Source organism: Orycteropus afer, unplaced genomic scaffold, assembly GCF_000298275.1.
Source record: "Orycteropus afer afer isolate SDZICR_OR568_19922 unplaced genomic scaffold, OryAfe1.0 scaffold00012, whole genome shotgun sequence".
NCBI lineage: Eukaryota > Metazoa > Chordata > Mammalia > Tubulidentata > Orycteropodidae > Orycteropus > Orycteropus afer.
In genome coordinates, this window is record NW_006921599.1 from 2,756,766 (window position 1) to 2,774,064 (window position 17,299).

Consider the following 17,299-nt stretch of genomic DNA (forward strand, 5'->3'; position numbering starts at 1 on the left):
GTGGTGTAAAACCTTGGATATGTTGTTTGAAACTAGTACCTTACTCAGGCTGTGAACAAATGTATCTAAACAAGTAGATCACAGAAATAAAATATTGTTTGATATTCATGTGCTACAAATAAAATAAAAACAGAATCTCCTGCGTTTCTGGAAAATAAAAAAAAGTCCTAAGCAAACAGTTTTTTGAACTGATAAACCCATTAAAGTGGTAAACGTGTTTAAGTGATAACCGAAAGCACTTAATTTTAAGAAAACCAACACATTTATCTTAAGGGTAAGATCACTTTTAAGGTTACTTGCAATTTGGGTAATATAAATTAGTCAACTAGTTAATAGGTATATTGTGGCCTTACAGTAACATGTTGTTGTCGCTTGCCATCCAGCCAGCTTTGACTCCTGGCAACCCCAGGGTCAACAGAATAATATGCTGCTTGGTACTGCCATCTTTATGATGTTATTAATGTGTTGCTATATTTATGATTGTTGCAGCCCAAGTCCATTTTTGGAGCTACTGTGTTTCTGGAGTACCTTCCAACCTAAGCTCATCTTTTTTAAAAAAAAAATTTTTATTGTGATTCGGGTGAAAGTTTACAGAGCAAATTCATTTTCCATACAGCAGTTCATACACATTTTGTTTCATAACATTGACTGTAATTCCCAACAATGTAACAGCTCTCTTCCCACTTCCTCCCTGTAGTTACCTCTTCCCTGTGTTCTTCCTTCTCATGCATTCCCGACCCCTCAGCTGTCTCCCTGTGCAAACAAACACTGCCCTACTGTTCTCCCATGATTGATCACTCCAAGGAGCGTATCTACGTGGTGTCAGTGTTCACCCTATATGCCTGTCTATTGTTTGGTTGGAAGCCACAGGAGTAAGTTCAGTTACAGACTTGAAGAGTAGCTAGGAGCCCAGTCTCAGGGGTCTCACCAGGCTGTATCAGACCCACAAACCTGGTCTTTTTTTTTTTTTTTTAATGATTTTGAGTTTTGTTCCACATTGTTCTCCCACCCTATCTAGGATCTTCCAACCTAAGCTCATCTTCTTGCAGTATATTAGATAATATTCTGCTGTGACCCACAGGATCTTCATAGGCTAACTTTCAGAAGTTGATCATCAGCCCTTTCTTTCTAGTCCATCTTAGTCTAGAAGCTCTGTTGAAATTTGTTCTGCATCATGGTAACACACAAGCCTCCACAAACAGATGGGAAGTGGCTGCTAATGAAATGCATTGGGTGGTAATTCAACCCAGGTCTCCTCATTGGAAGACGAGAATTCTACCACTGCATCACCACTGACCCCTATCAGTAATAATAATTATAGTCAATTATTATTAATAAAATGGATACTTGATGATAATTAATACTTTTACAGCATATACTATGTACCAAGCACCATTCAAAATATTTTGCATATATAACATACTTTACAATAATTCCAAGAAGTAGATACAGTTTTTACCCTAATTTACAAATAAGGAAACTGAGGAACAGAGAGATTAGATTAGATAACCACTCCTCAGAAGGAAGATGGGGCAATCTACTTCTGTAGTGATATTGCCTCGGAAATCCAAGGAGGGGTCACTATGAGTCAGGTCCGATTCGACGACACATAACAACAACAACAACAACCTGTCAGTGGTCTCATAGCTGGTAATTGGCAGAGCAAGGACTTAAATGCAGGGAATTAAATGTCAGAGTCTCTTCTCTTAACTGTTATAAAAACAAAAATAAAAAAATGAACCTGTTACCATCGAGATGATTCTGACTCAGGTTTATTCCGTATGTTATAGACTAGCGCTGCTCCATAGAGTTTTTTTGGCTGTAATCTTTACAGACGCAGATTGCCAGGTGTTTCTTCTGCGGAGCTGCTGGGTGGGTTTGAATCACCAATCTTTCGGTTAGCAGCTAAGAGCAAATTTCTCGTGCCACCCAGGGACCTTAACATTGCCTTAAATATTACAAATAGTTTCCCACCAATACCAATAGGTTGGACTGCTGAATCAAAGGTATGCACATTTTCGGTCACGTTAGAAGGGACAAGTCCCTGGAGAAGGTTATCATGCTTGTTAAAGTAGAGGGTCAGCAAAAAAGAGGAAGGCCTTCAACGAGATAGATTGACACAGTGGCTGCAATGATGAGCTGAAGCATAGCAAGCATTGTGAGGATGGTGTAGGACTGGGCAGTGTTTCATTCTATTATACACAGGGTCACTATGAGTCGGAGTCAACCTAACTACACCTAACAACAACACAAGGATTTTGATATAGAGGATCATATTGCTCTTCCAACAATTGCACCAGTTTACACTCCCACTCACAGGTGTGAAAGGAGCTCTGGTGGTGCAGTGCCTACGGCATTTGACTACTAACCAGAAGGTTGGCGGTTCAAACCCACCAGCCACTCCACAGAAGGAAGACCGGGCAATCTATTTCCATAAAGATTTATTGCCTCAGAAACCCATTGGGGCTCTCTATGAATCAGAATCCACTCAATGGCAGTGAGTTTTTTTGCCACAGGTTTGAGAGTCCCATTCCACTATACCATATCCTGTACTGGGTGGTATCATTTCTAAATCGTGGCCAGTTTGATAAGTGTATAAAGAGGAGAAGCACCATAGGGTTTTGACGTTAGTAACTTTACTTCCTAACAAGTTTGAGCACATTTTCTTGTATTTGTATCAGGTCCCTGGGTGATGGAAACAGTTTGCACTGGACTGCTAACCTAAAGGTTGGCAGTTCAAACTCACTCAGTGGTACCACCAAAGAAAAGGCCTGGCAGTCTAGTTCCACAAAGATTATAGCTAAGGTAACCCTAAAGAGCAGTTCTACTCTGTAGCACATGGTGTCGCCATGAGTCTGAGTGGACTAGATGGCAACCAGCAACAATAATAACAACACATATTTGCATAAGCCAAGGTTCAGAAAGCTACTTGGAAATGGAAGACTACGACTTCCCAGAAGTGTGTTTGAGACCCTTGCACTTGTGTGGACAGGACCTAGGCAGTTAATGTAAGTGAGGGCCAGATTGTAGGGATAAGGATGGCTTGAGGGCTCCTGGGCTGCCTAAAGTTCCAATGAATTGTCATCACAACTGCTGGCAGTCCAAACTTTCATGTGTAATCTTGTGTTTTTTAAATGTTGAACCATCTTAAGGCCATCTTAAGGCAAAGAGACCAGTTTGTATGCAATTAAAATAATCTTGAGAGATGGAGTCCTTGAGTGATTCAGTTAAAGCACTCAGCTGCTTACTGAAGGGTTGGAGGCTCAAGCCTAACTATAAGTGCCTCAGAAGAAAGACTGGTGAGCTACTTCTGAAAACTAAGTCGTTGAAAACCCTATGGAGCACAGTTCTACTCTGACACACATGGGGTCACCAGGAGTTGGAATCAACTTGATGGCAACTGGTTTTGTTGAGAGAAATTGAGCACCTGAGCTAGGGCAGTGACTACAAAGAAAGAATGGGATGCATTTGGACAGCACTATTATAAATTAGATAAGGCTTGAAAAACCATGGGTAGATTGGAAATTAGCTGGTGGCTCCCAGACTGCACAGAACTTCAGTAGTCATAGCTGGAAGTGAATTCAGGTTCATCATGAGGGTGAAGAATTTTGACAAATGCTGTGGTTTAGTGAAGGAAAGAGGAGAAGGGTTGTAAGGTTATAGCCTGAGAGTAGTAAAGCTGATGCCCTTCTCTGTCTCTGGAAGATATGCCACAATTAAAAGAGTGTTTGACAAGAGTAAAAGGTGATAAACAGTCAAAGAGAGATGTAGGCCTTCGGCCAATGGATCAAGGTCAGTATTGAAGTCAGGACTCTAACAGAATCTGAATTGCTCTGGGCCAAGGATTGCCGACATGTCTTCACATTTCACTCAACTTTTCTAATCTTCACCAGAAGACTATCCAAGACAGACTCATGAGTGAAGGCATTTGGGCTGCTGCTAAAAATACCCAACAGTTTGATGAGGCCAAAAGCTCCAAGAACATCTTATTCATGGCTTTATTCCCAGCATCTATTCTGGAACACAGGAGGCATGCAAGAACCATTTGAATAAATGAATAAATTATCTTGAAATGAAGTCAACAAGTTATTTATCATCCATCAAAAACCAAGAAAACCAAACCCATTGACTTTAAGTTAATTCCAACTTATAGTGACCCAGTAGGACAGAGTAGAACTGTCCCATAGGGTTTTCTTGGCTGTAATCTGTGCAGAAGCAGACGGCCACATCTTCCTCCCATGGTGAGGCTGGTGGGTTGGAACTGCTGACTTTTCGGTTAGCAGCCAAATGCTTAACCATTGCACCACCAGGGCTCCTTAGCACATGCATACTCCCAAATAATTCACTTAAATTTCCTAGGCTCTAGTTTACACCATTTGGTAATGAAGGTGAAAATATTAGAAAATGTCTACAATCCCTTCCATTCTAAAATTCTGGTCTCTCTTTTTCTTTCAACAGAGAAACTTTAATAACACTTTGACAAGACAAAAACAAGACAAAGACAATTACCCAGGATGAGGGAAACCATCAGCATGTACACAGTACAGAAAGCTGAATGGAGTCTTCTGAGTCCTGGCCATGGGGCTAATTACATATGACTGAAAACAAAGGGAATCATCACAAAATTATGATTGGTGGCAGATATATTCATGACCGTTGCAGGCGGGACTACACAATCAGGGAAAGGACCATGATTGGGATATGTACATGACTGAAGATAGGAAAGGGTTACAGGATTGGTTCTAGGGCTTGACAACCTGGCTAGGTAGTGGTCTGGATATAACTCATGATCATGCAGACTGAGTCAGAGGCACAGGGTGGCTATAAAGCAATACTAGGGCCCAAACGTTCATTTAAGTTAGAAAAGGATACACTCAGGCAATTTCCTTAGTTCTTTGTGTGAACATAATCTATTTTATTTATTTATTTATTTAAAATTGTTATTTGAGTAAAAGTTTTAAAATTTTGGATTCTGCTTCTTCCTTTCCTCATTCCATCATATATATATATTGGCATATTGGAGCTCTGGTGGTATAGTGCCCACCAACCACTCCTTGGAAGGAAAGATTGGGCAAGCTACTTCTGTAAAGATAGCAGCTCGGAAACCCAAGGAGGGGTCGCTATGAGTCAAATAGACTGGACAGCAGTGAGTTTGGTATATATATATATATGCCCATGGAATAGATGGCAGTTATCAGAGGTGAATACAAGGTTGTCATTTCAAGGATGCTATGTATGCCATTATCTTAGGCACTTCAGAGGTCTAGAAAACATCCACATGAAACAAAACAGCAATCTCTTAAGTGTCTTGCCCTAAAAATCTTAAGTGATTACTGAACAGTGGTAGGTGAAAACAAAAGTTTGGTTTTTTTTTTCAATTTCTAAAACTGACCCAAATTAACAATCAGAAAAAGAGGCTACAAGCTATTTAACTCTACATTACCCTGTAATTAGGTAATTTTTTCAATTTTTTTGTTGTTAAAGATAGCAATGAAGGTTTTGTGTAACTTTCTTCTCTTCTGTTGAATTATATTTTTAGGATATTCACAAGCACAATTACTGAATCAACAAAACAAATGAGATTCAGATGCATATAAATAAACTTTTAAAAATATAAAAGCAATATAATATTAATTTTGTTTTAAAATGTATTTCCATCTCATTTCATATGCAGATAGTTGTCCATGGTTTTATTATATATGTATATGTATATTGCTACATTCAATAGAAGAATCTCATATTTCATATTCTACTTTTTAATAATTTCATATTCTGCTCATATCTAGTCATATTTCATATTCTGGAATATATAATATTTTATTCTTTTACTTGAGATCAGTGGTTCTTCACCAGGGTGATGTTGCCCCTCCATGGGACATATGGCAATATCTGGAGATATTTTTGAATATTACAGTTTGAGGGCAGAGGTTGCTACAGGCAACTAGTGGGTAGAGGCCAAGGTTGCTGCTAAACATGCTGCAGCGCATACCACAGTCCCCAGCAACTGAGAATTGTCCTAACCCCATTGTCACTAGTGTTGAGATTGAAAACCCAGCCTTAGATTATAGTTGAAAAAAATCATTCACTTCCACAACCACATTGTCCCTGTGATTTTCAGTTTGTTCAGAGGGATTCATTTTTTCAACCATTTTGTTGAGTAGTTACATGTATCAGACACTATGCTAAGCACAGCATCACTCACTGCCATTGAGTCAGATCCAACTCATAGCGACCTCTCCTTGGGTTTCCAAAGCAGTATTTCTACAGAAGTAGATCGCCCAATCTTCCTTCGAGGAATGGCTGGTGGATTTGAACCACCAGCCTTCTAGTTAGCAGTCAAATGTTTTAGGCACAGCATATACATATCATTTAGCACTAACAAAACCCTGTGGAGTTTTTAAAAAGGTTCGTATGCTACATCTGAAAGAGATGAAGCTCTGGTTCAAGGTCATACAATTATTAATAGCAGCAGCAGAGATTTGAACTCCTCTCTGAGTCCCTGGGTAGTGCAAACAGGCTGTTAATCGAAATGTTGGTGGTTCAGATCCACCCAGAGGTATTTCAAAAGAAAGGCCTGGCAATCTACTTGCAAAAAATCATCCATTTAAAACTCAGTGGAGCACAGTTCTGCCACAGAGGGTCCTGGAACCCTGAGCGAGGGCCCTTGCCTCTGCTGACAGAATTGAAGCAAGAGAGGCAGAGTGTCCTCATGAACCAAAGTTTATTAAAGAGAAGGGGTTGGGGGAAAGCTCATGAGGGAGAGACAGAGAGGGGCTCCAGCCTACACTAGCCTCCAGTCTCTCCCTGAACAAAGGATTTGCTGGGAATTTTTGGGTAAAGTGGAACAGGTTCTTATTTAGCCTGACTTTGCTATAAGAAAAGAAGCTCTGATGGCATAGAGGGTAAGACATTCCTAACCAGAAAGTCAGAAGTTCAAACCCACCAGCTGCTCTGAAGAAAGAAGATGAAGCAATCTCCTTCCATAAAGATTTATAGCCTTGGAAACCCAGTGGCAGTCACTAAGAGTTGGAATTGACTCAGAATCTTTTTCAGTGATTTAAATGCTGCATGTGCAGCAAGTGAAGGTGATTGTGATGAAGAATGCTTTGTGGTAAGGGTTGGTTAAGCATTGAGCTGCTAACCTAAAGGTCAGTGGTTCAAACCCACCAGCTGCTCCACGGGAGAAAGATGAGGCAGTTTGCTTGCATAAAGATTTACAGCTTTAGAAACCCTATAGGGCACTTTTGCTCTGTCCTATAGGGTCACTATAAGTCAGAATTGACTTGATGGCAGTGGGTGGGTGTAGGAGTTGGTTCAGTCATTTCAAAGTGAAAGCAAATTTATATAATGTTAAAGGTATGAGTTGTCTGTGAAGTTGAATGTTTATAACCCAGGGACTTACTGTATAAATAAAGCTTGCATTGCATTTAAACAAATCATATTCATTTATTCAACAAACACAGTTATTTGGCTAAAAAAGGCTAAGTCCCAAGGAAAACATTCCTGGTTACTCTGTAAACTTTATCTCAAATCTTGTTCACCTAAGCCTATGAAGAGCAAATTAGAGAATTGAATTTTATACTTAAAAATGTTTTCTCTGATAATATTAGAAATTTTTTTTTTTTGGCCTCATCCTAGAAATAATGAAAAATAGGCCTTTCCTGAGATTCTTGGGAATTGAGGGTAGACTCATGCTCATATAGCTATAACTACCTTACTAGAATCCTGGCAAAATGACACCCCTCCTTGGGTTTCTGAGGCAGTATTTCTACGGAAGTAGATTGCCCAGCCTTCCTTCCAAGTAGTGGCTGGTGGGTTTAAACTGCCAGCCTTCTGGTTAGCAGTCAAAGGCCTTAGGTATTACGCCACCAGTGCTCCTAAAATAATAATAGTAACACCAATAATAACAAATCATCATATCCAGTGTTTTATAAATAGTAGTTTTATCCATTAGTGGATCCAGAAATCACTTTAATGGGTTTTGACCAGAATTTTGAAGACTGGATTATTCTAGAAAAGAATAGAAAATAAACACGTGGATTGCTTATAAAAAGCCTAAGTGGCTTTTTTTGGTGAAACTTTTGTTTGCTTTATGTACATATACATATATGTGTGTGTTTTGCTATGTATGTATATATACTTTTTGTTTGTTTGCTTTACATACATATGTGTGTGTGTGTGTGTGTGTGTGTGTGTTAGGTCATGTGTAAAATTATTCTGTAGTTGCAGTCGAAGAGGTTGAAAGGCACTGAAGTAGAGAAACTGCTCTATTTGAAAGGTGATGCTCAGAGAAGTTGAATGGCGCCCCAGGACACACAGCTGGTTAATAGCAAAACTGGATCGAGAACTAAATTCCCTAATCCTTAGGCCAGTCTTTTCCATCAGATCTTTTCCATCCAAGCACTCTTGCCTGAGGTCAGTCTCTGGGAGAAAAACAGGAAACTGAGCTGGACTTAGTAGAGATTTTTAGGGAGTAGAAAGTATACCTGGGCAGCAGCATGAGTAATGGGATTGATAGCTTTTACCCAAGCCAAATTAAATTACCTACTGAACAGTGGGCACACTGTACATTTAGGCTATCCAATCTTCTACTTGCCATTATCTCTTTAAAGTAATAACTAACTGATGCCTATAAAATATTCACATTGAGCTCTCACCATAAGTCTTGTGGAGTGTTTTATGTCCTCTTTGAGCCAGTCATACTAGACAAATACAGAGAATGGCTGGTTGATGACCACCTTGGCAACTTCTATAGAGCTAACTGAAATTGATCAGCCCTTGTTAGAAGGGTAGAATAAAATACTTTTCAACACTGAGACATTATTACACATGAAATTACTATGGCTTTCTGGGAAACCAAAGTAGCAATCAAGCCTGCCTGACTTGCAGCACCCTCACCATTCACACCAAAGACTGAGATGATTGGGCCACTCATATTCATCAAGCATCTCCTATAGGCCAATGCTGTGCAATCAAAGGCCCTCTGCTCAACACACTTTTTCCCATAATAGGTGGGCTGCTGTCTTCAGGGAGATGATTTGAGAGGTCTATTAAAATGAATCTACCACCAGTCAGTCAGTTTGTCATACTGTGGTGGCTTGTGTGTTGCTGGGATTGTTGCTGTTGTTATGTGCCGTCAAGTCGGACCTGACTCATAGCGACCCCTCCTTGGGTTTCCGAGGCAGTATCACTACAGAGGTAGATTGCCCCATCTTCCTTCTGAGGAGTACCTGGTGGGTATGAACCGCCAGCCTTCTGGTTAGCAGTCAAGTGCCTTAGCCACTATGCTACCAGTTGCTGGGATGCTGGAGGCTATATCACCAGTATTTCAAGTATCAGCAGGGTCACCCATGGTGGACAGGTTTTAGCAGAACTTCCAAACTAAGACAGACTAGGAAGAAAGGCCTGGCAACCTATTTCTGAAAATCAACCAATGAAAACCTTATGGTTTATGACAGAGTATTGTCCATTATAGTGCTAGAAGATGAGCCTCCAACTCAGCGACCCCTCCTTGGGTTTCCGAGGTGGTATCACTACAGAAGTAGATTGCCCAACCTTCCTTCCAAGGAGTGGCTGGTGGGTTTGAACTGCCAGGCTTCTGGTTAGCAGTCAAGTGCCTTAGGCACTATGCCACCAAAATACACAGTGGCCACAACAGTAGACTTGAGCACCCCAGTGATCATGAAGACACAGGACCAGGCACCATTTTGTTCTGTTGTACCTGGCGTCACTCACCAGGAGTCAGAGCTGACTCTATGGCAACTGACAACAATTAAAATGCATATATTCCCATGAGTGGGCACAAGTAACTTAAATTAACCAAAGAATAAAAGTTAAGGTATAGTGCCAGACTATCCAAAAGCAGATTTTGAGAGAGACTCGGAGAGTAAGTAAGGAGCCTTGGTTGTGCAACGGTTAAGCACTCAACTACTAATGGAAAAGTCTGCAGTTGGAACCCACCCACTGCTCTGTGGGAGAAAAGACCTGGTAATCTGCTCTGCTCGCATAAGAATTACAGCCTAGGAAACTGCTTGGGGCTGTTCTACTCTGCTGTATGAGTTGGAATGGATTCAACAGTACCTAACAACAGCAGAAGAGCAAGTAAGAAGCTAACCTAGAAATCTAATGAAGGCTAAGGGAAAGACTTGAAGGACAGAAGGAAAAAAAAAAGGCTAGAGCTCCCAGCACAAGCTGTGTCCTCTTCACAGTGTTGCTCACAGCCCAGAACTTCACTAACCTGACTCTGCCCCGGAATCCCCTGGCCTCTTGAGAAGATGCAGTTTGTGGGGTGGGGCAGGAGGCCTGGGATGAGGCCTGAGAATCCATATGTCATTTCAGACATCTTTCTAGGTAATGCTTATAGGTGATGTCAGTGCTCCCAGACCAGGAGCTACACTTGAAGTAGGAGTCTCTCCCCATTCCTAGAGGCATTTCTGTGACCTCAGTATGCTTGCAAAAAACACAAAGTAGAATTCAACTTTATATTTGCCCTTTTCCTGGCCCTGTTTTAAATGCATGAATGATACTTACGCATAGACATATTTGAGACCTGCCATCAAACAAAGTATAGAAGGTGAAGTTTGGGATTTCATTAGTGGGAGGTTAATAAATCAAAAAAACCAAACTCACCACCTTCAATCTTCCTTCCGAGGAATGACTGGTGGGTTTGAACCTCCAGCCTTCTGGTTAGCAGTCAAATGCCTTAGGCACCATGCTACCAGATCTCGCAGGAGGTTAATAGATGCATGTATTTATTTTTAAGAAGGAGGATCATTAATTATAAATATCAAGAATCTTATATCTAATGAATAATGAAATGTGTTTCTGAGTCAGAATCTGTTTGGGCTTATCAATATTAATGGAAATGAAAAACATGGAAAAAATATCTTGTCATTTTAAAGACATAATCACTTAAAAGAGGTTGAGAATTTTTACCCTGGAAATATTTTATTCACCCTTTTCTGATGTAGTTATTTAATCAAAGTTATTGTTGTTAGTTGCCAGTGAGGTGTAGTGTCGTAAAAATCACATACACATCAGCCGATCTTGATGACATAATTAAATATACCAAATTATCTCTTTGCTTTTCCACTCTCCCTCTCCTCTCACCTATTTAACTATGGCAAGTTTTATTCTAAATTCTTTTAAAATGTGTGCTAGGAACCAAACAAGAAAGCTTCCTTTCAGATAAACGAAATCAATCCCATTGCCATTGAGTCGGTTCCAACACATAGTGACCCCCATTGGGTTTCCAAAGCTATAAATCTTTACGGAAGTAGATTACTTCATCTTCTTCCCATGGAACAGCTGGTGGGTTTGAACTGCCTACCTTCTGGTTAAAGTTCAGAAGGCAGGAAGGGATAGGAGAGAAAGACAAAGGAAAATGGTAACCACAGGGAAGAAGTGGGAAGAGTGCTGTTACGTTGTGGGGACTGCAGTCAGTATCATGAAACAAAATGTGTATAAACTGTTTTGTTTATTTTTTACCTATTATTTATTTCTGCTAACTTTCAGCCAAATCACAATAAAAGTTTGAAAAATAGAAACAAAATATCTGTCATCTTGTTGTTGTTGTTATGTGCCCTCAACTCAGACCTGACTCATAGCGACCCCTTTTTGGGTTTCCGAGGCGGTATCACTATGAAAGTAGATTGCCCAACCTTCCTTCTGAGGAGTGGGTTTGAACCGCCAGCATTCCAGTTAGCAGTCAAGTGCCTTAGGTAATATTTTTTCATTACTGTGTATATTAATTTTATACTTGCTACCATAGCAAATAGGAGCTCTGGTAGCATAGTGCCTAAGGCACTTCACTGCTAACCAGAAGGCTGGCGGTTCAAACCCACCAGCCACTCCTTGGAAGGAAGGTTGGGTAATCTACTTCTGTAGTGATACTGCCTTGGAAATCCAAGGAAGGGTCGCTATGAGTTGGGTCTGACTCGACAGCCAAATAACAACAACAACCATAGCAAATTACCACAAATTTAACAGCTTAATTCAAATACATTATTTTATAGTTCTGTAGGTCAGAAGTCTAACACAGATCTTATTTGGCTAAAATCAAGGCATTGGCACTCTGTATTTCTTTCTGTAGGCTCTGGGTAGGAACAGTTTTCCTTGCCTTTCCCGGCATCTAGAGGCTACTTGCATTCCTTGGCTCATGGCCCCTTCTTCTATCGTCAAAGCTAGCAATAGCAGGTAACTTTCTTTTCACACCACTCTAACCTCCTTTTCTTCTTCCTCTTCCACTCTTATGGACTCATGTGATTAGATAGATTGCTTCCCCCCCATAATCCAAGATAATCTCTCTACTTTACAGTCAGCTGGTTAGCACCCTTAGTTCCCTTTTGCCATGTAATATAATAAATTCACAATTTATTTATTAATAAATTCACAATTTCCAGAGATTAGGATGTGTACATCTTTGGGGGAGGCCATTATTCTGCCTAGCATAATATATCTTATCAATAATTAAGAAGCAATTTGCATAGAGATACTATTTTATAGTGCCATTACATAAAAATTTAGTCCAGATTGCTTTGTCACTGGTAAAAATGTGGCAGCTATTAAGAGGCATTTAAGTTGATTCCCATATAATCTTTTTCCAGTAATGACTTTTATATTTTTACACTATCATCTTGGCATATAACTACTGTATATAATTACAGGCTTGTCAATCTCTGTAGCCTATCTAGGAATTTATTGAGATGGAGAGAGTTATTTGAGATAGCTTAGCACAGTGTTCTCAAACAGGGTGATTTTGCTTCCCCAGGGAACATTTTGCAAAGTCAGGAAACATCTTTGATTGACACAACTGGGCTGGGGGCTGCTAATGGCATCTAGTGAGAAGAGGCAGGGATGCTACTAAACATCCTATAATACACAGGAAAACCCCCAAAAGAAGGAATTATCTAGCCCAAAGTGTCAATAGTGTCCAGGTTGAGAAACTCAGGCTTAGCAACCTAAAGACTTTTTTTTTTTTTAAGAAAAGGCTAACTCTTAGAAAAACATGGCATAGTACCGAGTATCAGAAAGGCAGAACACTCTTGGTGCCTGTTCAGTCATTTATTAGATTCTAATAACCTCAACTTTTCCCAAGTTGTCCCATCCCAGTAAACCACTCCATTCCTGCCACTCAAGAGAATTCTTTACCAGCCCAGCATCTGGGAGGGCAAAAGACTTCTGGACCATGACTCCATTTTCACACAGCCACCCTTGTGTTCTTCTGAATCTCCCTTCTGATTGCACTGTTTCCACCAAATAAATAACATATCTCAATCACTTCTGAAAAAAAGAAAGAAAAGGTCTTCAAAGGTGAATTAGGTAATGGGTAAGGAACTGAAATTTTGATCAAAAGATATGGAAGTAAGAAAAGATGGGTGGGTCAGTGCACACCAGTCTTCCTAGGAAAAATTCAAAGCTCAAGGAATATTCTTGGGCCAGTAAGTTCATCGTTTTCCATAGGGTGATGATGAAGCAGGTCTTACTTATCTCTATCCCCTGTGTCTAGCATGATGCTTAGCCGTATTAGATTCTCAATAAGTGTTTCAACAGAGGAATATTATATTAAAGGATTTATTTATGTATGTTTGTTATGTATACAGCTGTTTTCCTTCTGCATGCCTAGTGTTGCAACATCATGTAAGAAAACACACCTTGGACTCAGTTTGACCATTAGCACTAAGGCCATAGATGTTTAGTTGAGGAAGCCATTTTCCTGCGCTCTCACTTTAAGATAGAAATCATGTTATTAGAAGAGGGCACATGCTTCTTACCACCACACCCTGGAAAGTCCTAAAAATTTTAAATTCTAGAATTGAATGTAAACTCAACCAAAGCCCATTGGGACGTAAACCAGAAACCCCCAACTTTCTCATCTGTATTATGGTTTCATATTCTGATATTTCTTGGGCTCTTTTTTTGCAGGTTTGGGCATATGTTATAAAAAAAAACAGTAGATCCATATTATAGGTCTATACCTACCAAATAGTCACACCACAAGCCTTTGTGATCTTGCACTTGTGATGAAAACTCTGATATGAAAGATAATATACTGATACTGAAAAAAAATAAGCATGACTTGGGACCTTAATTGATAAAGTTGGTGCCCTTCTCTCTTGGTTCTCAGTTCTGCTTTTTTTTTTTTTTAAATCAACTTTGCAGATGTTCCTGGCTCCATGCCCAATGCATCCTGGATCGGTAACCTCAGAGCTGTGAAGTGGATTGACATGGAAGATAAGCATGGTGGCTGCCATGGTGAGCATTCCTTTCCTTTCAGGCTTTTAGGCTTCCCTGCATGTTGCTGTTAAGAAGATCATTGTGGAATACAGGGGTGTTCATGAAGAAAGAACTGCTGGTGTATTTAGATAATCCACTCCTCAGAAAGAAGATTGGACAATCTACTTCCATAGAGATACCACCTTAGAAATCCAAGGAGGGGTCGTGGTGAGTCGGGATCAACTCAATGGCAGTGAGTTTTGAGTTCATTTTTAAGTAGAGGAGCCAGAGGCATAGTCTTTGGAGTCCTTGAAAAATAAGCTTAAACCTCTCCCAACACCTTCTCCACTCATAATTACCTATGGAGATAAAGTAGTAGGTACAAACTATAATGGTACTTTCTTCTTGCTAGTTTGAGCCTTCTTATTGCTTATGCTTCTTTCTCTATTTTTTGGGAGAAGGTTATTAGGAGAGGAAAGTGGTCAGGATGGGAAGTGACTCCATGTTCTCACCATGCTCCTAATATCAACCTCTGCTTCCTCCAGAGGTCGCTTGCTCTCCTATAGTAGCACTTCCTTGTGGGTTGGAAAGCTGGAGGTGTTTGCCACAGCTCTGGCCTGTGGGCAGGTGGCACTAATGAGGTTCCTCCTCCAAATGGACAAGAACAGAAACCATAGGAAGTTTTCATTCCTACAGACCATTATGGAGAAGGATTTTGTCCCTAGCATACTTTTTTTCTTTTGTTTTAATTATTTTTTATTGTGCTAAATATATATAAAGAGTCCCTCAGTGGCACAAACAGTTAAGCACTTGACTACTAACTGAAAGGTTGATGGTTTGAATGCACTCAGAGGCACCTCAGAAGAAAAGCCAAGCAATCAATCTCCTCCCTAAATGTCACACAACCTGCAGAAACCCTATGGAGCAGATCTACTCTGCACACATGGAGTTGTCATGAGTTGGAATCAACTTGATGGCAATGAATTTGGTTTTTGATTTGGCTAAATATTAAAAAAACAAATATACTACTGTCAAGTCAATTCCCACTCATAGCAACCCCATAGGACAGAGTAGAACTGCCCCATCGGGTTTCCAAGGCTGTAATTCTTTACCAAAGCAGATTGCCTCATCTTTCTCCCATGAAGCAGCTGGTGGATTTGAACTGCTGACCTTTTGGTTAGCAGCCAAATGCCCTAACCATTGTGCCACCAGAGATCCTTTGGTTAAATGTATATGTAACAAAACGTTTACCATTTCAACATTCTTCGCATGTACAATCTAGTGACATTATGTTTATCATGTTGTACATTACCATTTTCAAATTTTCCCATTACTTTTCATATGAAGCTCAGTAATAAGTTGGTAATAGGAAGTAAGTCCTTCTTTCCTCCTCCCTTCCACCCCTCCCTGATAACCCTAACTTGCACTTGGCTCTTCTAGAAGTCCTGACACACTTTCCAGGTAGCCTGTTACATAGTGGGCATGCAATAAGTACTTATTCAGAGAATGAGGGAATAAAGGAATGAATGGATGAGTGAATATGGAGTTTGGGCCTTCTCTCCCTGCGTTAACAAAGCTTTGCCTCCATTCCTCCTCTCAATCTACAGCTTCACTCATTATTCTGTCTTACCCACACCTATCATTTCAGGTAAAAGCTGCATTGTTGCTTCTTTACAGATCTCCATCCCACCCAACTCTTCCTCATTTCTCTCTCTTGATAGCCCCCTTCAGCTGTAGAGGGCAGCCCTGTCACATCTCTGTACCGAAGCTCCAGTCTACTCAAGCATATTTTAATCTCACCCTCATCATCTACAGGTTTCCCCAGAGGATTATGTGTCCCACCTACTCATATTCCCATCACCTACCCATATTCCCATCACAGCCTGTCCTTGTAGAAGGGTGAAATAGAGAGAAGATCGCTTTGCTCTTTGATCTCCTAGATCTTCTGACTTCACCATCAGTCAGGTTCTCAATATTTGGGATATGCTGTCTTCTCAAGATCCTTCTACCAACCACTATCACCTTCTAGGACCACCTCAGTCATCCTGTGAGTTACTTGTCTACCTCTTCTTCAGCTGTAATGCCTGAGGACTCCAACATCTACAACAGTGTCTCATATAGTGTCATTACTTTGCAGTTCTAGATCTCTGCTGTTCCACTATGCCTCAGGTAGGGCCGTACCCTGAGGTCCTTGCCATTACCTATATCCAGGCCCTACCTCAATAGAGAAGGTATAGATTAGTTTGGCTTGTATTTTTGTATGCACCTTTATCATCACATTGTGTGTGTGTGTGTGTGTGGGGGGGTCTTGATATTAGACTCTAGCTCAGTGTACAAGTTTAAGTAGCCCAAACCCCTCCCAGATAAATGTCTTGCTTTTTTTCTCAGTTCCTGTTAATACCAATGAACATCTGAAAGTCCCACACAGTTCAGGACATAAGAATTGTCTAGTCCCAGAAATTACTAGATTGGAAAAAGAAAAAGGCATAATCTTAAAGAGATGAAGTATTACAACCCAAACCAGTGACTCTGTAGTAAAATGTGCATCTTTTTCCCTTGTCTATGGGTAATAGTTTTGCTGTGCATGGGGTCGCTATGAGTCGGAAACGACTCGACGGCACTTAACAACAACACAGCATGGGTAATAGTACTTGTTACAAGGCTATTTATACACCCTCAATACCAAAAAACACCAAACCCATTTCTGTGGAGTTGATTCCGGCTTGTAGTGACCCTGTAGTAGATCTGCCCTGTAGGGTTTCCAAGGCTGTAATCTTTATGGATGCAAACTACCATATCTTTCTCCCACGGAGTGGCTGGTGAATTCAAACTGCTGATCTTTCAGTTCACTGCTAAACACTTAACCACTGCACTACTGTGGCTCCTAAACCCTTTCTAAGCCCTCTCAACACTCAGAATCACAGAACACCAGTCTGGTTCTTTGGTCTTGAACTTGGAGCTCCCATCTCTGATTATAATGTCTTTGTAACCTCTAACTTGTTTTCTTCATCAGTTTGCATACTATATATTTTACCATCTTTCTCTGTAAAACAGAAGCTCCAAGAGATATGGGATATATACATAT

General features: G+C 40.3%; 1 protein-coding gene across 1 annotated transcript in view; it reads left to right on the forward strand.

Annotated features, from left to right (window-relative positions):
* Positions 1–17,299, forward strand: part of LOC103206239 (N-acetyllactosaminide beta-1,6-N-acetylglucosaminyl-transferase-like) — a 42,737-nt gene that overhangs the window by 18,194 nt on the left and 7,244 nt on the right. The window contains exon 2 of the mRNA XM_007951682.1: positions 14,161–14,253. Within this exon, the coding sequence (XP_007949873.1) occupies positions 14,161–14,253 (93 nt within the window). The remainder of the gene's footprint in view (positions 1–14,160; positions 14,254–17,299) is intronic.